This window comes from Poromitra crassiceps (assembly GCF_964638095.1).
Source record: "Poromitra crassiceps genome assembly, chromosome: 1".
NCBI classification, from domain to species: domain Eukaryota; kingdom Metazoa; phylum Chordata; class Actinopteri; order Beryciformes; family Melamphaidae; genus Poromitra; species Poromitra crassiceps.
Genome location: NC_139623.1, coordinates 82,929,646 through 82,953,823, shown reverse-complemented (window position 1 = coordinate 82,953,823; position 24,178 = coordinate 82,929,646). Strand labels below are relative to the sequence as shown.

The 24,178-nt window shown below is 44.4% G+C and overlaps 1 protein-coding gene across 1 annotated transcript in view; it reads right to left on the bottom strand.

Moving 5' to 3' along the window:
• The window catches only part of gria4b (glutamate receptor, ionotropic, AMPA 4b), a gene marked incomplete at both ends in the record, with an annotated part of 268,460 nt that overhangs the window by 19,084 nt on the left and 225,198 nt on the right, over window positions 1-24,178 (bottom strand). The window contains one exon of the mRNA XM_083647736.1: window positions 17,933-18,306. Within this exon, the coding sequence (XP_083503862.1) occupies window positions 17,933-18,306 (374 nt within the window). The remainder of the gene's footprint in view (window positions 1-17,932; window positions 18,307-24,178) is intronic.

Below are 24,178 nucleotides of genomic sequence, written 5' to 3'. Positions count from 1 at the left end.
AAATGTAACTGTAAAAAAATGACTGAAAGGGGTGGGGGACTTGATGAGTCCAAACACGCACACTTTCTCTCTCTCTCTCTCTCCCCTTCGCCTTCATTATTGTCCCTTTCTACCTGCAACAAAGCCCTTTATTCTCTCTGTCAGGCTGTCTCCTTATCTGTCTCTTTATTTCCTGTTGCCTTTATTGACAGGGAGAGGCCGGCCGGCCGGCAGCAGCTGCTGGCAGTAGCTGCTGGGAATGTAATGACGGGACCAGAAGATGAGTGAGTGTCTCTTTGCCTTCCCCTCCATCCATCCCTCTATCCCTCTGTAGCGGCTGACTCCGGTGACTTTGATCCATGGTGACAGACTGCTGTATCGTGATGGGGCTGCAGTAAACAGGGGTAGACAGGAGGGCAATGGGCGGGGGAGATGGGACGGGCTTATAAGGCTGGGAGTCAGGGTTATTCTGAGCTAAAGTGTTCACTTGAGTGGATAAATAGTGTCTTTAATATTCACATTCCATGGACGGAGCAAGAAACATGAACATAAGTTAAAGTTACCATTATTGTCCCCGTGTGCAAATTCATCCTCTGCATTTGGCCCATCCCCTACTAGGAACCTTCCTAGAACTAGGAGCAGTGTGCAGCCGCTGTGCAGCCGCAGTGCAGCCGCAGTGCAGCCGCTGTGCAGCCGCTGTGCAGCCACAGTGCAGCCACAGTGCAGCTCCCGGGGACCAACTCCAGTTGGATTGCCGGTGCCTTGGTCAGGGGCACTGACAGCAGTATTAACCCTAACATGCAGCACACTGTGCGGCTGTGCATACGTGTGTGTCATTTGGCATACAGTAATACACATTGTAATAATGAGTTTTAAACTGATGCGTGGGGCTGATATTGGCCTTTTATTGAAAATCAGATCTGGTAGAGTCAGTGTCGTTCACCTCTGATATGATGGATATGATGCAGTTTGATTGATTACATATTTATTGTAGAATTGATCAATACTAAGGTTGTCTATGGAAAGCCCTTAAACTGAGTTCATTCTAATAGGACTTTATAGAATACTACAGGTATGAGTCCAGAAGAGCTGGACGTTAGCACTTCCGGCGCTTACGTGTAAAAGGCAATGGGATTTTTGTATGGGAATTTTGGATAAGGTCTGTGGTTAACTAAAGTTTATGAAACTGAAGTTTGTGTTCAGCAAGATAATCTTCACAAATAAGGACCACTTTTATGATCTTTTTAAACATGATTTTCAGAAATGCTCCAAAAGTCATAAAAAGCGTCCAGGCCCCCCCCACCCACCCTGGGTTCCCACAGTCAGGCCTGGCCAGTTCCACCACTGCCAAAAAACCTACCATAAATCCCCTCCATGTGAAGCATATAAGGGGTGAATTCCCTCCCAATTTGCAATATATATTTTAGGCCATGTACTCTAGAAACATTTAGTTATATTTAAAATGAAAAATTCTAATAATTTTCTGAATTGGGGTGTAAATAGCCGCATGAGCTATTTATTTACACCCGGGTACAAATAACCACATGGGCTATTTACCCCCAGGTGTAAATAGTCACATCGGGTGCAAATAGTATCTGCCTTTATTTTATTTTTTGGCCCGAGTGAAATGTTCTCTCTCCTGATTCTAAATATAGTTGCATCGCTTGGTTTGACCAAGTAGAACTATTTTTATACGCATTTTATGAAATGTAGATGGAAAAATGAATGGCGATGAAATCCCTTGGTTTGTATGCTGAATGCGGAAGAGGACTACAATAAAGGTTACAATTAAACTCATTGCCTCTATATGACCGACATGAGCAAATGAGACGATCAGCGAGGAGATTGGATATTTCTTTATAGTTATTTACACGCCTGAGCACTGCTCAGTACAGCGGAGGGATGGGTAGCAGCCTGGATCAGTGAAGCCCTGCCCGGCCAGTCGCCACAAGGAAATGCCACAGCTCGGCTGCCTGGCCTAGCGGGAGACTCACGTCTTTTATTTCTCTCAAAACAATTGAAAACTGCCGTCTTGTTAAGGCTGAGCAAGGAGATGGATTTGATTTCACGAGAGGCTGAAGGCAGCAAGACAAGACTTCTGTAAATAACAGGAGAGTTTGGGAAATAACGTTATACAGAAGAGGGTAAGCTCCACTAATACTGTATGTCAACCAGACAGACGGTAAACACGATTCTCTCTGACCAATCAGTAGTCTGCAGTGTTTCCACCAGTCCTGGAACCTCGACAGAGGTGGTACTGAAAAAAGTATAGATGGGCCCCTATCGTTGCATCGGCGTAGTTTCTAGGCCGAGCGCCTGGCGCAGCGCTGATCAGTGGGCGTGGACCAGCGCACTTGATATCTTGGTGCTGGCGCTCCACTCAGCCTAACGCATTACAACCACGCCTTTTAAGCGTAAAATTATGCACCTTCAGTTCATTGGATAAGTGCAATAAATGAATCACAAGCTTGCCTTTTAAGCTCCAATTCCAGTGGTCCAGTAAAACCAGACAAACCCAAGCCTCTGCTTCCCCCCCCCCTCCCTTCATCCCGTCTGTCTGTCTCCATATATCGGCTATTATTCCATATTATGATGCTTCTCAAACCAATCTAACTGCAGTTTAAATACTGCAAGCATGTAAATACCCTACACTATAGCAAGATCAAAGTGAAAAGAATGTTCTAAATGCATCAGCTAGAAAAATATAGCCTATTAGATTGGTGAAAGTTTGTCCAGAAAGATATCATTTTCTCTCGCCTGCTGCAGGAAGGATGATGCACATAAATATACCCTACATTATGTAAAGTCATTGCATAAATGTGTTTTTATTGTAAAACTAAATGTGAAGTAGGGCCAAGTTATTGGAGCGGACATCACAGTATAGCACATGACAAGCGCGTTCCGAAGCGCGTTCCGCTGACACTTATCTAAATCACGTTAAATCTACAAGAGATATACAGTATATAGGCCCAGGAGGACATATATGTTTCACTTAGGGTTGTGTTTTAATTTCGATGTTTTATTTGGTCCAATATTGAAATGTTCTACAATTGCAGGCTGTGTTACCATTACACATTATTTTAGATCGACCTTTTATATCTATTTCGCCTCATTTGGTTGCTATTTAGTAGCGAAATGGAGTACCCAATTGCATGCTGGGACATTCACAGGCAGTGAACTTACAACTGCTATTTCCTATAGGACGTGTGTTGTGTCTGTCTGAGCGAGGGAGTCAGAGAGAGACAGTCGTATTGTGCCTGTCAGACTGAGGAGAGAGGGAGAGAGTGACACAGAGAAGGGTGACAGAGGAGAGAGCCAGAGGGGAGGCAGAGAGTCAGAGGGGAGCGCTCCGCGCAACTGGCGCACTGAATAGGCCTGGTTTTCAAAAGCGCAAAGCGCTAAATTTACGCCAGGTGGGAAGATATCATTACGCCGAGATTTAAGGCCGACACGCCCACTCTGGCACATTCTGGGACTGCGCCACGCCCATTCGGCCTAAAGCGCATTTGGCAGCGTAAAGCCATACTGATATCTTCCCGAAGCAGGCGCAAGGCACGGTTTTTTGCGTTTAAGGCCCGTTTTAGCACCGAAGGCCTGTGGGAGAATAGGGCCCATAGACTCAACCCAGGTTGTCCCGGTTTTTGGCCAGTGGAAAACCAAAAAGAGCGAGTAGAGCCGGGCCAAGCCCCACCGATACCATCAGTGGAAATGAGCCAGATGACAGACGACGAAAATAATATATCCCACTGTCTCACAAACCAAATTTTTTTTACTCCACTGTGCTGTAGCAATGGGCAAACTCTGAGGTTTTCCCACGAGTATGCGGAAGTAACCCTGAAAGCTGTAATTCCTCAAATGGCCACTTGAGGCAGGGCTCAAAAGTCCTGTCGTCCTGTTCACCCCCATGTTAAATGCTTTGTAACAGTGATTAAGCATCTTTACAGCCTGGGTGATTGACAGTGGGTGATTGACAGGTCACCTGTCCAGTGATCGTGCAGCTTGCCGATCACGGACCAATAGCAGGCAGAGCTGCGGCTCTGGGAAACCCCCATCTCACGTGAGCTGCGCAAGGACACCAAGGTGGCAACAGACGGCACTTTGCGGCAAAACGTGAGTTAAAAAAATAGTGGGTGGGTTTGTCCATATTATTGAGGTCAGTGTGCTGTACTCTGCCAGCCCAGCCCAGGCTCCAACAAATGGTGACATACATAGGTCCATGTGGTCCACAGCCCAAAAGACGTATGGCCCTATTCTCCCACAGGCCATCGGCGCTATTACGGGCCTTAACCGCAAAAAAACGTGCCTTGCGCCTGTTTCGGGAAAATAGCAATAGGCTTTAGGCTGCCAAATGCGCTTTAGGCCGAATGGGCGTGGCGGAGTCCCTGAATGCGCCAAAGTGGGCGTGTCTGCGCTAAATACCGGCGTACTGCTATCTTCCAGCCATCTTCCGACCTGGCCTACTTTTAGCGCTTTGCGCTTTTGAAAAGCAGGCCTAAAGCAGGATTCTGTGCACCGGGGACAGGAAAGTGAATGGAGAATACAATATATAGAAAAAAATACTTTAGAATACAATAGAATATAAGATTGCAACCCTTCTCAGGCTTTGGGTGAAGCTGTAATGCAGTTTCATAAATTTAGTTTAGGCTATCATAATAATCCCCATTTATGTGTAATATAGCTCTACGTTTTATTACCCCCCCCCCCCCCCCCCGAAATTAGCTAGGCTACTAATATTACTAATATTCCTAATTAATATGTATTATTATTTCATTCAGATAATTGACATTATAGGCATGTATATCGTTTAATGTGAGAGAAAGGGAGAGAGAAAGAAAGAGAGAAAGAGAGAAACTGGATAAACTGTTGTGTAGCGCTTCTTCAAACCCCACTCTTCATTACAGCTATTCATTACAGAATTGTCTTTTGTATTTATTTTTTCTGTGTGCAAAGCATAGTAGTTAGAATTATTTCCAAATGTTTCCCCCGTCTGTGGCAGCGGCGCTGTCCGAGGTGCTGAACAAGCCGCAGCGCATATCGGCGGGAGTAATTCCCCTCCCCAAACAGTGCGCGATGGTACATTTGAACCTGGATGGATAGATGAATAAACGACTTAAGTAAAGAGTTGTTTTGTAGCTATTCAAAATGAATGGTGGACAGATATATCACCTGAGTCGCCAGCACCATCTTCTCCTCTGCTGTGAATTTAGTGGAGCGGTTTTGGTCTGCCATATTGACCACACTGCGCCAGCTGCTGCCAATCTGGCTATTAAAGCCACTCTGATTGATTACTGAAGATTTTATTGAGAATTAACATATTTGTCAGTGCCTGTGGGCAGGGGGTGGGGGGGGGAGGCATATATAGGCCAAATAAAATACAATTACTCAATAATAAAATCCTGTAAATAAAATAGAATAAAGTAATCAGATCCAGTAAAAGTGATAGGTGTCATTCAGACGATGTTGCATCGTGCAGTGGGGGAGAAGAGATAAAACGATATCATTCTGCCCAAACTTTCATCTAATCTCATGACATCCAGCCATAGGCTATATAATTTTCTATCCGATGCATTTAGAACATTATTTTCACTTTGATCTTGCTATAGTGTAGCGTATTTACATGCTTGCAGTATTGAAACTGCAGTTAGATTGGTTTGAGAAGCATAATAATATGGAATAATAGCCTATATATGGAGATAGACAGACCGGATGAAGGGAGGGGGGGGCGGCGGAGCCCTTGGCTTTGTCTGGTTTTACCGGATTTGTCCAGGAATTGGAGCTTAAAAGGCAAGCGTGTGTCTCTTCCCTGCAATTCTCCAATGAGCGGACAATGCATAATTTTACGCTTAAAAGGCGTGGTTATAATGGTTGAGGCTGAGTTTAGCGCCGATACCAAGATATCAAGTGCGCCTTTCCACGCCCACTGCTTTGCGCTGCGGCTGGCGCTCGGCCTAGAAACTGCGCCGCTGCAACGATAGAGCCCGTAGTTTCACAAAAAAATGGCGTTAAAATAGTTAGAAGGTAACGTTTGTTTGGTTACGGTAAAAACATACTTTTTCAATTAATTCACAAAGTAAAAATATGCCAATCATTTTGCACTGTGACCTTTTGAATCTCATGTTTTACCTTGTAACACTGTTCTTTTCTTTTTATCCATTTTATGTAAAGCACTTTGAATCGCTCGTGTATGAAATGTGCTATACAAACAAACTTCCCTTGCCTACATTAAACAACCTCTAGTGCCATTTGACGTAACGTCAGTCTGATATTGAAGTCAATGACATGTATGTCGTTGACAGTAAGGGAGACAGGGTAGATTGGCAGACGCTAACCTCCTTGTCTTTCAACTTTGTCGCGAGAGAGCCGGTTCGACTCCTATATTGTGTCCCATTTTTAACCGTAACCCAAACCAGTCCCCTAGTTAACCAAGCTGTTTTAGTTGCCTAAACATAACCAATGTTGTTTTATTGGTTTTCAAACTTTTATTTTCAAATTAACCAAGATTTGTTTTCAAATTAACGTTGAGAATTTTAGAGCCGTTTACAACATTTTAGTACTTTCGACCAATGTTGCTATTTCACAATGAGATGGTGTTGACTCTGACCATGAGTTCATAAGTAAAGGGTGAGGTATGGTGTTTACTTGTGAGGGTTAAGAGGAATGTAAGTAAGTCTTCTGTGTGTGTGTGTGTGTGTGTGTGTGTGTGTGTGTGTGTGTGTGTGTGTGTGTGTGTGTGTGTGTGTGTGTGTGTGTGTGTGCGTGTGCGTGTGCGTGTGTGTGTGTGTGTGAGCGAGCGTGTATGCGTGCACACATGTTTTTGTACAATATAAAGGTCTGCAAAAAACCTAACAAGTGTGATTACAGACACTGTGTGTTTGGGGAGAACTTGACTGTGATGATGTATGAGTTCAGTTCTCCCATGAGTGGAGGACGGCAGAGAAAGACAGATGGGAAAGTATTAGAAGAAATACAGTGGAAACAAAACAGAAATTGGCTACACAGTTGGAGGTAAAGGGGTGGGATTGCATTGCAGAAAACCTCGGAATACAAATAATACTAAATATAGGAAAACAGAATAATTCTATCATTTTACCAATAATTTTAGCAATGATATGTTTTTTCCTACAGGGTAACTCTATTTAAAAAATCAATTATATTTTCATTAACAAGGCATCATAAAATACCCAATCCTTGTAAGTTTGATGCTACTTACTAATTTAATTAATAGATTTATATCAGCCTAAAGAGCTGCTAAACTCTCTCCACGCCATACAGTACAGCAATTTGCTGTAGTGAAAACTATGAAATGTAGCATCAGTAACAACTCTGTATTGTTATATAATTGGAAGTTAGGTACATGCAGTAGGAAGCAATGCAAGCTTCATTGGCAAGGTTCATTTTCTTTCTCTGGACACTTGTTTGTCTTCTCGTGAGCTAGTTCACCTTGAACCACTTATGCTTCAACTTTCCCTGGTTTCCTCTTTTCATTCCTTCATTAAAAAAAGATAAAAAAAAAAAAAGCTGCTGTCAGAGACGACTCGGTGCAGCATGTGTGCATATAGATTTTCTATATAAAGGGACTGTGTGTGTGTGTGCATGTGTGTGTGTATGAGAGAGAGAGAAAGACACAGAGGAAGAGAAGCAGACAGAGTGGTGACCTTGAGAGGAACCTAAATAAATGAAGAGGTGCTTGTCTGCTCCCAGCATGATGCCCGGGGCCAGCCCACGGCGTTTCACTTATTCATACCAGACAGCGTTTCCCTCGACAGCCTTCTCTCCTTCTCTCCTCCTCTCCACCCTCGCCCTCCCTCCCCGCTCCTGAATTCAAATTTAAAACCTTTAAATCAGTGAAACCCCCGTGATTGTTTCCGGCTCCAACTTGCCTCATCAACATTTTAGCTAACTCCTTGCTGCCATTTTGCATACTGTGTCTCTCCTGACCGCTGTCTCTCCCTGGTCAAAGTCAGCAACATGGCCGCTGGGAGGATCTATGCGGTGGTGATATGCCAACAAAGATAACGCAGACTCTTTTAGCTTGTATATTTGACAGAATCCGTTGAGCCAGATAAGATGAAAGTGCTGCCTTTGTCCAATCACAATGTAAGATCATGCCTGGCTAACTGCTCCATAAAATGCCTGGAATAAAGTGGCCTTGAAGAAAACCCTTTTGGTCGTAACACCATAAACCTGTTCCTTTCCCATAGAGCTGAGCTGATGTGCGGACAGTCAGCAAACTTGTCCAGACCATCCTCTCAAGAAAAACGACAAAATAGGTCTATTTTACACGGTGTTGAAACCACCAAAGTTGTGACCTCTTGCGGTCATGTGAGTAACTGCATGCGGCGATCTGCCTCTAGCTGTCTTTAACGTAATGACAGCCTGATTGAAGTAGGTCATTGATGCATAAGGAGTGGTTGATTGATGGATGTGTACCGTCCTTGCCTTGTAACTTTGTCGTTGCGAGGGACCGGTTCGACTCCCACCCTGACCCGTTTCCCCCCCCGCTGTGTTCCGTTTTTAACCCTTATGCAATTAAACATAAGGAAACGTGTCACATGAGCGTGCAGGATCTGCTCGCCCCGGGGAAGTCGGTGGTCCGCAGGCAGAGAGTCAGTGCTCATTACTCAGAGCCTCTTTGGTAAGTAAGTAACCAGGAAGAGCTTGCGTTAATTCACGCATATATGTCGTTTTGGTAGTCAGTGGAAATTGACCTATTCTGTTGTTTCGGTATGAGGATGTGACTTGTCAGCTGAGAACAGATGATCACGGTTGAACTTGTGGGTGTCAACAACCAATCAGATTTACGTGCATGATTGTTTCCCTACCAGTGCGCTTTCACTTCATGAACAATAGTTCTTTCTGGCAAGTGCAAAATGAAGAAGTTGATTCCAGCCATTCAAAGCTCCTCAGTATATATATACTGTATATAGATATATTTTTAGATTAATCCACTAATCGAAAAAATAGTCGTAAGATTTATTGAGAAGAAAATTGTCATTAGGAAAGCCCTACTGCTGCATCACTTGCTTGTATATATATATATATATATATATATATATATATATATATATATATATATATATATATATATATATATATATATACAAGCAACATATGTATGGGCTTCGCTGGCCCGGCCACTAATAATAAATATAGCCACAAGCGGCAATGCCTGGGGTTCAAGCCTATTGCCCCCGAAGGGGCTTGAATATCTGTATCTTGAATAACTATCTATCTGTCACCCAGGTCAGCAGTTGACCTGGGTGGATCGATCTCTTCTAAAAAAAGTGTAGTCACTTGTAGGTCAGCAGTTGACCTGGGCAAATGTCATGCAATTGCTCGACTGTGATCTCATCAGCCTCCTAGGAACATTAGGGAGCAGTGATGTCATCAGTGATGTGACATATTGATGACAGTAGTGTCACAATACTGAGTGACATCATTAGGGAGCAATGGCTTCCCAAGCAGGGTCACATATTGATGATATCATCAGTTCATGTTTTAGAACCTACAGTAAGCAACATTATGTGACTCCCCCTGCTGGAATAGACCTGTTGTGCCAGTTGTGGACACAATTAAGCCCACCTCTGTGTCTATTGTTTGTGAAATTGCCAATACACACACGCTGAAGAAGAGCGACATGCCTTAAACGTCTGTTGTGTGGCAATTAAACAAGCGTGAATTCGCAATAGCTGTGACCAGATATGCAAATTTGTCACTCCATTGTGATGTCATCCACTCCATTGTGATGTCATCCACTCCATTGTGATGTCATCCATTGACATTGATTTTGTGGACGAACATTTTTTGGTGGACCAACCAACAGAGAGCTGGACCATGACTGGTCAGAGTAGTCTCGCTGGCCAGCCTCCCCTCCCTTCCGTGAGAGTCGTCTGACTGCACGGAAACGGGCAACTTGGATAAGCCCTCCCCTTTCCCCTTTTCAGTCGCTGCTGGATGTCCGCTCCCGGCTTATTACAAGCTCTGTCATTGGCTCCGACCATGTCAATCAGAGCGGCTTCCACTCCCTCCTCCCTGTGTGTCGCTGTAAATAGTGCACTGCCGCCTCAGTGAAAACAACAATGCTAACTAGCTAGCAAGCTAATGGCAGAAACCTACACGCTAGCTCGTTGCTACACAGTGGCGTTGGAAGTACTATTAGGTAGGGGGTGCTGCCACCGATTCAACATTGGGGGGGACGGCTGACGGCGCCCATAGGGCGGCAAAAAATTTGGCCACTTTGTCGCCAGATTAGAGGAATATTAATATTAAGATTAGACTGTTGTGTCATTATTCAGTCACCTTTTCTCACTCACCTCCATGTCACCACTTGCTCCCACTGCTGTGTTGGAATCCTCATTCTCTCTCCCACCCTTTTTGGACTTTTAGCCATATTTAGAGGAATATTAAATTTTAAATTAACATTAGGATTATACTGTTGTGATGTCATTATTCAGTGTCTTCTCCTCTTCTCTGCAGCATTACTCAATTTACCCTCAGGACTCAGGGACAGTGATAGCCTACCTGCTATTCCTCCGATATATCCAGGGCCGGATTAATAGTACCATGGGCCCCCGGTGCTATTCATTTTCTAAGCTATTCATTTAGCCTTTTAAGGTAGTCATAAAGATTATATCTTCCAGACTGAAATGTTATAACAGAAGTGGAGTATTGGCCAGAATTACATGAACATTTGGACACTTATTCAGCGGGTATTTTGCATGTTGCATTCAGGTGCACTGTAAAAAAAAAAAAAAAAAAATTTTTTTTTTTTTTTTTTTTTTTTTACATCTCTTGCCACCAGGGGGTGCTGCAGCGCCCACCGCACCGTGCTTCCAACGCCGTTGTTGCTACACGCTGAAAATGAGAAGTTGGATTGTTGGAAACTATTTTCCAAGGGCACTGCCGCCAACCGCCGCCCATCGCAATCCCACTATGGAGACCTGCGCCGCCAGACTCATCTCATGGTAGGGAGGGGAGGCTGGCCAGCGAGACTAAGTCAGAGTGAAAAAGTCAATTAGTGCCGTCCTTGTCTTTGTTTTATTATCACAACAAGGAAAGACAGACGTCTCTCAATGGTGATCATCGTGCGACATTGTCTCATAACACTACTTTTTTTTAAAGAGATATAGTCTTATACATTTTACTGTTCTCTACCACAATAGTGATTCAAGCTATATCCACTTCATGAGAGCTTTTGCTGTTCTAAACAGCTGGAGGTAGGTCTTTCCTGGGAGAAATCTTCTAGTGCACAGGAAGTGATGCGTTTTAGGTAAATAGGAGAAGAACCAAGTAGTTAACATGAGCAGTGATATAGCCACCATCGCTGAACAGACAAAGAAAAGCGCGATTGACTGAATAGTGTCATTAACATCATTGTTAGAACAACTGTATATTGGTGCGAACTACAATTGTGCAATTTGCAACATAGCTACAGTTTTGGGAAATTCTTGATCTTCCTCGGCCCTACATTTGGTTTGGCAGAGACTTGCATCGTTACTTGAAAAACGCAGCCCTCGACTGAACAAACAGATTGCTGGTGGCCATACCCTGAAGAAGGCTGTTTGTGCCGCTACGCGTGGGTCAAGTCCCAGCTCTTTTAACATGCACTAGCTATATTTTTAAACATTTCAAAATGAAATAGCCATCTAAATAAAGGATTTTTACTTTCTGCCAGAAGAGTGCCTTGGACCTTTCTTTTTTAACCTTGTGATCCTCACCAAAGACCACCTTCACCAGACCAGTTTTGGACTTCGGAGCACTCTGGACTTTTTTCTTCCAACATTCTCATCTTCTCACCAGATGCAACAGTTACTCAGCGAGACAGACATGACGAATTCATCTGAGCCGACGAGAAACAGATTGTACACCTGGAGCGGTCACAACCAATTGCACCTGCATCGATTGACTGATGGGTACTCTATTTATATTGATATTTCCTCAAACGAATTTCAGGGTCGTGATCCAGTAACATGGGATCCTGTAATCTCAGGAGAAAGAATAACTTTAGTTCCACCCAGTTGGGATTTGTAGTCAATTATTAAAAGACTTAAGTGTGACCGTTTCACTTTAAGCTCCCCTCTCCTTCTGTTTCCATGGAGACATCGCCATTGGAGACCGGGATATTAATCACTGAATTAATTATTATGGGCTGCCTTGAGGGAGCAGAGGGGGTATTAGCCCTTATTAAGAGAGAGAGAGAGAGAGAGTGAATGGAAGAAGTTCAGTGCAATCTCTGCCTTTCTTGATGGAGCCGCATCCTTTCCTGATGCAGAATTTTATGAAATGGTAAATGGGCTGCATTTATCGGGTGCTTTTCCAGTCGAACAACGACTCCAAGTGCTTTACAATGAATACCTCATATTCACCCATTCACACAGATCACATCCACACACCGACGGCGGAGGAAACCGTGCAAGGCACCAACCAGCTCATCAGGAGCAGTTACGGGTTCAGTGTCTTGCTCAAGGACACTTCGACATGCTGCCAGGAGGAGCAAGCCTCGAACCAGGGACCTTCTGATTCCCAGATGACAGCTCTACCTCCTGAGCTACTGCTCAAATGAGCATGCTTCAAATGGAAATACTACGTGCTAGGTGCACAAAAAGTGAGAGAAATACGTTTTCTACAATACTACAAACCGGCTCCTCATTGCAACGTCCCCAAATTCGTCCCATACACCTCTGCCCTTGTCGCTCCCTCTAATCTCTAATCGCCGTCTAATCTCCCGTGCCAGGGGATCTGCACATGGCCCTGTCAGGGTAGAGTATACTGTCAGGGTACAGTGTACTGTCAGGGTACAGTGTACTGTCAGGGTACAGTGTACTGTCAGGTACTGTACACTGTCAAGTACTGTATACTGTCAGGGTACAGTATACTGGAGTGGAAGTGCTCCTGAGCTCTGGTGCTGTCAGGGTACAGTATACTGGAGTGGAAGTGCTCCTGAGCTCTGGTGCTGTATAGTGTCAGGGTACAGTGTACTGTCAGGGTACAGTGTACTGTCAGGGTACAGTGTACAGTCAGGGTACAGTGTACTGTCAGGGTACAGTATACTGTCAGGGTACAGTGTACTGTCAGGGTAGAGTATACTGTCAGGGTACAGTGTACTGTCAGGGTACAGTGTACTGTAAGGGTACAGTATACTGTCAGGGTACAGTGTACTGTCAGGGTACAGTATACTGTCAGGGTACAGTGTACTGTCAGGGTACAGTGTATTGTCAGGGTAGAGTATACTGTCAGGGTACAGTGTACTGTCAGGGTACAGTGTACTGTAAGGGTACAGTATACTGTCAGGGTACAGTGTACTGTCAGGGTACAGTATACTGTCAGGGTACAGTGTACTGTCAGGGTACAGTGTACTGTCAGGGTACAGTGTACTGTCAGGGTAGAGTATACTGTCAGGGTACAGTGTACTGTCAGGGTACAGTGTACTGTCAGGGTACAGTATGCTGTACCCTGACAGTGTACTGTCAGGGTACAGTGTACTGTCAGTGTACAGTGTACTGTCAGGGTACAGTGTACTGGAGTGGAAGTGCTCCGGGGCTTGGTGCTGATGGATTGGGAAGGGCTCCATGGGATTAGCGGTGACAGGTGGAAGGCAGCGGGAGCCACGGACAGAGACAGCGAGGGTCGAAATGTAGACTTTTCATTGTGACGCAGACATTGTTATGTAGCTCTAAAGTCCTTATCTGCAGTACACAGGCATAGATGTGGCGGGCAGGGGGGGTGGGCGGATGGGTGGGTGGGTGGATGTGGTCTGCGCACATGTGAAAGAGAAAGCAAGTGTATTCCTTAAATTAGTGTGCTTAATCAAAATCACAGGGCCCGTATGGCCTCTGTTATAGGTTGCTTACGTGAGGCTTACGTGAGGCCAGGCGCTATAATTTCAACGGCGATCTAATGTTGTAGTGTACCTTGGGATCCTCCATCTTGTGTGTTTCTCTGTTCTCCTCTGGTGTGGGGGGGGCTGAAAGATACAGGCTGGTTTGGTCCTCTTTTCATCTTCTACAATCTTACCAACTCTATTATATACACAGTACATGATCCATAAGGGCTTAAAGCATTTAGCAGAACTACATAAAATACTTAAAATAACTATAGGAAGCACTTTAGCAGTAGCTTAAAATAACCTGAACAATCCATCTACTGCAACTTTAAAGCTTGGCAAAGCCATTCCAGTGGCTGAAACGGCTTTAGAGAAAATGAGAAACCAGTAAGAAGGACAGGCTTTACCAAACTCTAGGTTTCACCATAACAGGCAGATGTGGGCAGAGAGGATGTGATGATGGGACGAGTAGCCTGATCTTTAAATCAGAAGCAAAGAGGGCCGACAATTTGTGGCTGGAGGACACAGCGAGAGACAGTAAACCGTACAAGTCCCAATTCTCCACCCTTCTGCCAAAGTACCCTTGGCGACATGCATACTGGACACCAATCCACTGGTTTGAAACCTGAGGGATGGTGATGTCTGGGTTTGTTTTGAAGCTTGAGGGATGGTGAGGTCTGGGTTTGTTTTGAAGCTTGATGGATGGTGATGTCTGGGTTTGTTTTTAAGCTTGATGGATGGTGATGTCTGGGTTTGTTGTTAAGCTTGATGGATGGTGAGGTCTGGGTTTGATTTGAAGCCTGGGGGATGGTGATGTCTGGGTTTGTTGTTAAGCTTGATGGATGGTGATGTCTGGGTTTGTTGTTAAGCTTGATGGATGGTGAGGTCTGGGTTTGATTTGAAGCCTGGGGGATGGTGATGTCTGGGTTTGTTGTTAAGCTTGATGGATGGTGATGTCTGGGTTTGATTTGAAGCCTGGGGGATGGTGATGTCTGGGTTTGTTTTGAAGCTTGAGGGATGGTGATGTCTGGGTTTGTTTTGAAGCTTGAGGGATGGTGATGTCTGGGTTTGTTTTGAAGCCTGGGGGATGGTGATGTCTGGGTTTGGTTTGAAACCTGAAGGATGGTGAGGTCTTGGTTTGGTTCGGTGTATTTTGGACAAAGGGGAGAGAAATATGAGACACAGCAAAAGACACCAGCTTGAGAGTGCATTCTGACAGAATCACACAGTTTTCAGACCATGGGACAAACAGTATGTCTAGTAGAGTATTATGGTCACTAATGTATCTGGAGCACATACAGCTAAATACAAAGACATGAGGCACACAATTAAACAGCTACAACTGCTGAAGCTGACAGACAATGGCTGTGTTTACATGGACTGCAAAAATCTGACTATTGACCTTAGTCTAAATAAAACAATATTTTGATGACAGTGTTTACAGTTGCTTATAGAATATTCTATTCATATTCCCATTTACATTATATCATGTAATTTTCTTATTGATTGATTGATATCAGATTGAATTGTCAACTCGTATTGTCAACTCAATTGTAAACTTCATTTACTTCTTCAGTCTGAGATTGCCGCCACTGTAACCGATTTCCATAGGGGAAATCGCCCAGGGGGATTCCATTTTCCTGAACCAATCACTAGAGACCAACATGTCCGCCTCAATATAATCCAGTGGGGTGGTGGGGGGTGGGATATTATTTCAAAGTAATTGGTACTTAAAAGATGGCTTTACCGGTAATCAACCCACTTTGTATCATATATAATCTAGGTAAAATAAGCACATGGCCAGTGTTTTGCCTTTTCTCTCTGTTTACCTCATGGTGAATTTGCTCCTGCTCCTGTCGGCAGAAACTCCGCCCCCACCAGCTGCAAGTCATTAGGGGGTGTTAAGGCTCTCCATGCATTCTCCATGGATGTGCACATAATGTGCGCAAAATAAAAATAAACAATAACAGCCGCCCTTGGAGCAGATTCTGCCTCTCCAGCACAACTTCCGTAGCTCCGTTGTGACGCGTAACGCGTCTTAACGGAGCGCTTTGGCAGAAGAGGAAATGGGAGATCTCCGTGAGGAAAACACAGAGAGGTAAACACTGCGCATGTTCTTGTATTACCGAGATTATTAATGATCGATTTAAAACAGCCTCGATAGCAGCATCTATCTCGTTTATAGTGGTCACCATTGTTATTGGGTCTGGCATACTTGACAACATGGCGTTGTTTATTGGCACTGATTGGCTAATCTAGTCCCCCTTGGCGCTCATTGGACTAGTCATTTTTTTCAACTGAGGAAATTGCTGTTGCATGTCACGATGCCAGACCAGAAGCAGCCAACTTGGGGGAGTTTTCTTCTTTAAACAAGTTGTGCAACACTCGCTGGAATCTAGAGCATGCATCATCAAGCAGTTTGACTGCCGTTCGTATTGCAAAATACTGCGAAAACAATAGAACATCATAGTGCGATTAAGGTTTTTACATGTGTACAATGCACTTCAATAATGTGACTAAGATCGGAATACTCCACATGTCTTAATCAAATATTGCTTACTCATTATTTGGGTTAAGAATATTGCAGTCCATGCAGACGTACTCAATGAGACAACCTAATTCCACTAGAAGCAGACAACACAGTATGCAAGTTGGACGAAGTACAATATGGCTGAGTAAGAAAGAGACATACGTAAAAGTCAATACCAGTAGCCACACACACAAACACACGCACGCACGCACGAACGCACGCACGCACAAACACACACACTCACACACACACACACACACACACACACACACACACACACACACACACACACACACACACACACACACACACACACACTCACACACTCACACACTCACACACTCACTCACACACTCACACACACACACACACACACACAATGGGACTGTGGACATATACACACCATGAGCATTGCGTAGAGATGGTAGCTAACAAATCTATTGTAAAACTTGACATTACACTTTAAATTTCTACAGTAATACAATCACTACAATATTGAACTAATTCTACAGACTCCATGCAATGACATGCAGTTTATCATTCATATACAATATTGGCAATAAGTCACTTGATTAATATAAATATAGTTGCTCAAGCCTAGAACATCACAGTTGCTGTCAGAAACCTCCTTGCACAAAACCTTGGCACAAACAACAGCCTTGTTTTCAGTTAGGCTACCACACATTTTTGTGGTTACCCAGTGGGTTTTGAAATGGTTTCATCAGCCAAATGTACCTAGGATTTTTCCTCAACCCATACAGGACCATCAATTGAAGTTAAAACATGATAATCACCAGAATAGGACTTACAAGGTTTTCACATCACAACTGTGCTATTACTTCTAGAGATATATAGAAATTATATAGTCCAAGCTGAGATGCTGACAGCAATCGATTTCAGAGTTAGTAACGAAAGTCACACTAGGCAAGAAATAGCAAAAGTACACAGCTCAAATAAAGTTGGTAGAAGCATTTTCATGGTTTAAAAGGGAGGTTTCATTTGAACACATTGGTGAATGCTGACTTATGCTGGGACACATACACAACTCAATGGACTGAGAAAAGATAGAACATAAAACACTAACAGAATTTGCAGATTTGTGTGTGTGTGTGTGTGTGTGTGTGTGTGTGTTGCATTGTAGCCTACTGTAGAGGTGCACACTTTTGACAAGTACAATTTGGGAATTTCAATTTAAACCCTTCCACAGTTCTAGCGCCAAAACCAAATCTTGGGGAAAAGACAAGCTAACGGGCTAATACCACAATTAGCCATAACAACCAGGATGAATAAGTTGCTGACTGCTGAGTTGTTATCTCTTCCTCCCTCACATATAATAATAATAATGCTGATGGTCCTGAATGGTTTGCGAGGCAAGAGATTATAGTTGTGAGCTTTCACATGTTACAAGATCAACTGTATGACCGATGTTGAAAATCAGCCGTAACACCAAATCATTATGTAGTGTGTCCCCAGCCTGAGAAGACCAACATCACAAAGGTTTAGTTGGTCGTTACCATTTCACCCAAAATGACCATTCTCCTTGGTAGAGCTCTGACTGCGGATGAAAAAGGATTTGATCATCCAGGGGAAGTGTGCCTTACCTGGGCGAGATGTCGCAGCCCTGTTGCATGAAGGCACCCAGGGAGAACCAGAGGGAGTTGAAGATGCCAAACTCATTGGGGGGCTGGTCGCTTGGCGGACCGTCGGTGCCCTCTTCGGGCTCCTCGGTGTGCCACTCGTACGGGCTGAAGCGGCTGACCAGGAAGAGCACCACGCTCACGCCGATGTAGGCAAACACGATGCACATCCAGATCTCGTAGGCCAGTGGGTCCAGGAAGGAGAACACCCCGGGTTTGGATTTTTGGGGCTTCTTGATCATGATGGAAATGCCCAGCGACATGAAGGGCTTGGAGAAGTCGATCACCTCCTCCCGGACCAACGTGATAGTCAATGGGGCCACAGCGATTTCCGCTTTCTGTGGAGGTGATTGGGATATACTTTGATTAGTCATCTAACTGAGATGGAGACCGACCAATCTAACAGACCATGTGAACTACGGGATCAAATGGGATTTTCTAATACATTCAGGCAGTGTCTCGTCATAGACGCGTGGTCAATGGGTCAGCATGGGGGAAATCCTCCCGTTCTTCCCAGCCAGCATAGTTAGCATTTAGCTGCTATCCCAGGAGACAGGATCGGGGATTTAACACCAGCAGTAAACGCACATCTGAACAGAAGTCTACAGTATGTACCTGCTCTTGAATTCCCAATCCTGTAGTGTAGAGCCGCAGCACCGTCCTTTGGTGAGTCAGCCCATTGAGATATACAGTATGTCCCTCCCCCCACTGTCTAGTATCGCGCACCAGCCATAGTAACATTTTTGTGGGTGTTCCCACACAGACCGACTGTATCTATTCAGCTTTTTTCCAGTTAGAAAGGATCCCAAAACAGCCTGCAGCCTATTACGCAATTACTAAACCAAAAAGACATAGGGCCCTATCTTACGAAAGGTGCTATCCCCTATTAGCGCTTGCGCACCTGTTTGCGCGTGCCTTAAAGGGATAGTTCGGTTTGTTTGAAGTTGGGTCCTATCAGCTAGTCACATACACTAACGTAATTAGGTACAGTGTTCTGGACGCTGAGCGCAGTGTCTAACGAGATCCGGCACCCAGAGGAGCAGCCTCACCAGCTTTTTCTCTCTCAGTACTGGGGGTCAACAACTAAAACGTAATTTAGCCACCTAAAACACCTAAAACAACGCCCACCTAAACAAATCGATATCTGTGTACATGCACGCTCTATTTTGACAATTTTCAGCGCTTTACTTTTCCGCAAAACAGCAGTTTCATTCGGCACTGCTTTTTCTCCCAGCCGTACAACCACCGTATTCCTCCGCTAAAGCCAGCACAGAGCACAGAGCCGCGGTTTACAAAACAGGAAGAAGAGAGATAAAACACTGACTTACTTTAGAGACAACAAGTCACCTGGCCTCTCTGGTCTGGGTCGTTTTCCACAATTTATCCTGGGAATGGTGAATAAGGTTTGCAGCCAGGGCACCCAGGCATTTAGACAGCAGGCGCATCTCTCTGCCTGTTCACTCTCTGCAAAAGTTCCTCTTCTGTATTCTCTCTGGTTCATAAGTGTATCCTCTTGTCACCAAGGTGAATGGCATATCATCCTCGCTATCAAAATCACTCATATTTTCGTCCGTGTATTCTATTTGTTGTGTCTTCAAACCGGGAGAAATAAAATAGCCTACCCCCAAATAACTGCGGAGTAATCCAGTGCTGCGGCTCTGACCTGGCTTTTAGCGGAGGAACACGGTAGTTGTACGGTTTGGAGAAAAAGCAGTGCCGAATGAAACTGCTGTTTTGCGGAAAAGTAAAGCGCTGAAAATTGTCAGGAGACAGCAGGGTGTGTGTTTTGGTGTGTCTCTCTTCCTCTGTGTTCCCCCTCCCCTGTGTGTTTTTGCACTGACACGGCTGGCAGCAATCTACACTGAGTACCTGGACCTCGCAGCACGGCTGGAAATCACTCCACTCATCACCAGTAACCGGCATAAAGACCCTGGCTCTGCACCCACTCTTCGTCAGATTATTAAGTCTTCTACCGTGGTAGCTATACGTGGAGCCTGAAATTCATTCTCGTGTTTTTTCGTGCGTTTTCCTGTGGATCTGTAAATTGACTCTATCTCTTGTGTTCAGGTCGGATCTCTGCACCAGACCTCTTCGCAGCTGTGAGCGGAGTTCGGGAATTGTCTCTGCTGTGGCCTGTCAGCCTGCCATTCACTCCAGTGGAAACTATCATTGTGAAAATAAACCTTCCTTTTTTGAGAACTGTGTCCGCGTCTGCTCCTGGGTCCAACCAACTTACACTGTAACAGAAAATTGTCAAAATAGAGCGTGCATGCACACGGATATCGATTTGTTTAGGTGGGCATTGTTTTAGGTGGCTAAATTACAGTTATAGTTTTAGTTGTTGACCCCCAGTACTGAGAGAGCAAAAGCTGGTGAGGCTGCGCGAGGCTGCTCCTCTGGGTGCCGGATCTCGTTAGACACTGCGCTCAGCGTCCAGAACACTGTACCTAATTATGTTAGTGTATGTGACTAGCTGATAGGACCCAACTTCAAACAAACCGAACTATCCCTTTAAGGCAGGGAAGATAGCAGTCCGCCTTGCGCCAGTGTCCAGGTGTTATGGTGAGTTTTGCACCCCAGCGCCGGCAGCATCCCCACCTCACGGGAGCATATTGTAATGATTTATACAGAAATGTAACTGTTTAAAAGTGATATAATTGTCTGGTAGACATGATCTCCCTGATTTCTAAGTTAAAACAGCCCCGAAATATGTTGGGGATGCAATTCTCGGAGGGGATGCGGAAACGTTCGCGGCACGTGTCGCAGACGCAAATTAGAGCTGTGCCAAAATCATCTGCGCCCACAAATGCCTGCGCAAACGGGATTTGGGCGGTCTTAACTACCAGAATTATTCACGGGTGTGGCCAGGCAATCCTGGGCATTACGTCAATCAAAACCAATCAGATTCCCATCTCGCAATGGCTGTTTGCACGAGGCATGCGATATGCTGTAATTCTCTCCATGCGTAATAGAGTGTACTCACTCGTGCGAGGGGAAAAAAAAAACAGACAAAAGGACAGAGAGAGAGAGCTTATTGACAGATCGTCTGTGGTGCCAACGACCCTCCGGGTTATGAAGGTAAATAGCCTATGTCCATTGTCCAACAAGTTTTCTCAATTAATTTCCCTCTTTGCGATGTGATGAAAGTTTCTCAGTGAGTTATAGTTGATTGCTTCACTGAATTATCTGCTAATATCCAATTTTATCAGCATAATTTGATGTATTGGCATGGCAAGGCTGTGCATAGCCCTCAGCCTGCATTTTCAAGTTAAGACAGAGAGAAAACGAAAGGAAACAGAAAAGAAAAAAAAATCACAAAATCTTCTCTAACACTGAGCGGCTTAGCTCAAAGTCTGGGGAAATCACAGGGGAGGATAAAGTCACAGAGAAATATGCTTACAACACAAGAAGGCCAAAATGGGATAGAGCCACCTCTGAGCTCTGCAGCAGAGAAAAGTGCAAATTTGTCTTGCCACAAATCCACAAAAGAGATGATAGTTAGTGACTGCGTTTACATGGACTTGAGTATCCCGGTTATTAGGCTTATCCTGGTTTTGATCATATTCGGGATATGGCGTTAACATGAAACAGAAAGAAAGCAGGTTACTCATATCCCTTTATACATGATAAATATTAGTATCCCGGTTACTGATCACTGCATGCTATTTGAGCAGGCGCCTGTGATCTTTACAATACAAACTGGCGTCATTATTATTATTATTTTCGCTTGTATTGGTGCATGTGACGTGACGCCATTCTATTCACCTGTTTTGGGCGAAGACTGTGTGGGATTCCCTTGGATTCCATCTTCATGGTGGCCTGTCCCTGTTTGCGCATGGCTTCTTTCTTTCATTTTAGTCACAACACCTTCGCCCTGTAGTCTGTATACTACAGACGTGAATAGGTCAGCATTTCGATGCTTTCTCCTATCTAAGCTGCCAAGTATTTAATTATTTCATCACCAAAAGACAAAACTCTGCAAAACTGTATTTCCTCATCGCTCCAGAAGTGAGACTTGGCTTAATCCACGCCTGCGCAGGTGGTCTGCTACAGTCAGAAACCAGGATAAGGTGTATACTGTACATGCAGCAGTATCCCAGGTTCTTTTGGAGTAGCCTACTCCAGGTAGCATAACCAGGTTTCTCAAAACCGGGATAAGGGCTTATCCAGGTTTCTGAAATCAGGATATGATGTTTACATGCACAAACACAAAAACGGGATACTCCAAAACCCCGACAGTAACTGGGATACTCAAGTCCATGTAAACGCAGTCACTAGGCTCTTTCACACCGGCCTTGAAAGCCGAAAAAATGCACGGAAAATAGGATTCGCGCCTCCGATGTGAAAGTCGTGAACGTGCGTTGGTGGATAATTGTTTTACGCCTTTTGTCCCGCCACGGTAGGTAGTAACAGCGCCGGGTTACCTGGCAACCCGCCTCCATTTGAAAGCGTTGTCGCAGCAAGCCGGAAAAGGTGCGAATGGTCAGCTCATTCATAAAAAAATTACAGGGGAAATCACCTCATGTAGCAAGAAAGTGCACGAGTGAAAGTAAAAAAAGTAGCCTATACAATCATGACTGCAGGGACGCCAGGAGGAATGCTCCGTGCGGTTAGGCTTTATGCTCAAACGATGTTGACATTAGTAGGTAAAATTAACGGATATAATAATAAGCTTCAGAGGGCTATAGCTGTCTGTGGTGAGTTGGTCTGAGGAGCAGATGCATGCGTTTTGATATTAAGGCGAGTCCGCCCACCATGCGAGTGGTGCTCGCCTTTCAATCCGGGAGCAGGGGATTTCACCTGAAAGTACACTGCAGCATGGGAATGTGGCCGTGCTGCTTGGCTCTGTGTGAAAGCAATTTCTGTGGCGAGGCTGCGGGCTTTGCGGGACTCCTAAACTGCTTTTTTGCCGCGATCTGTGTGTGAAAGAGCCTACTGACTTAGCAACACTTCTGACCTTGTCTGGCTGTCTTGAGAGCAAAGGGCTTAATCTCAGCAAGAAATTAAAGTTTCATTACCACTTAAGGAAGGAGAGGAAAGGAGAGAAAGAAAAAAACACAGGAGAGGAAAATAAAATGGAAGAGATTTAAGTTATTTCATCCTCACATCCTAAGATGACAGTCTGAGTGTGTTTACTGTGTTCAAATACACACTGTGTGGGGGCTTTTCACAGGCTTGAAGTAAATGCCTTCTGAGAAAGTGCTGACAGCTGTCTTTGGCTTGTTCCAATTCTGTGTAGAGGGTATATATTCTGATATTATATAAATTGTGAGGTTTATATGCAGAGACATTCTGGTGTATTTTCTATGTTTCTAGGTTATATTTCTATTTTTGTATGATAAAGTTGTGAGATATACAGATATTGCATTCTTATATTATATTTTTCTGGATACATATTTTTCCTAAGAAGTATGTTTTTTCCTGGTGTGAAACCATAATGGATGGAAGCTGGTAATTCTCTTCCACAGTGATTTTTACATCCTGTAATTTTCTTATTGACTGAATGTATTGTCGTACTTAAGTGTCACTTCCACTTAAAGCTGGAAACATGCTACAACATCAGCCTCGACTTGGAGCCTTGCCGACGGCAGCTAGTCCTATATACTCAAACATCAGCTTGACGAGGGGTCTCGCAGGGGAGTCTGCAGCAAATTGAGAAAATTGTGTGATTTCACTAGGATTTCAATGACTGGAAGTTAGCCCAAGGAGAGCATGTAGTGTAAATACTTAATAATAGTAATGGCTTTCACTCTCTCCTGTTATCTCCCCATCTACATTATATTATACTTGCGATGTTCACGTCAGCTGCGTCGAGTCACATTTTCAGGGAGCTGCACGCCAGCTGTGCCCGCCAGCCGCGGTGTAGCCCTCGGCGCATACCGCGAGGGCTTTGACGTTGTAGCATGTTTTCCGCATAAGCAACACAATGCCGATGAAGGCTGCGTGCTAAAATGCATCCGTCGTGCTGTGATCTGACCCAGTTTAATCAAAAGACAAAAAGGATATTGTGAGTGCTGGCTTTTTCATTTTCTTAGAAAGTGCTGACAGCTAACATGCCCTCAGCTCTCTGCATGTTCCTGTGGATGCTGTAGAAAAATCTGCAAGCTCCCCATGGCCCCAAACACAACACATACTGTACAATAGGCAGTGCTAGGTCTCCACACTGGTGCAGTACGGTATGTATTTTGAAACACACACCCACACACACAT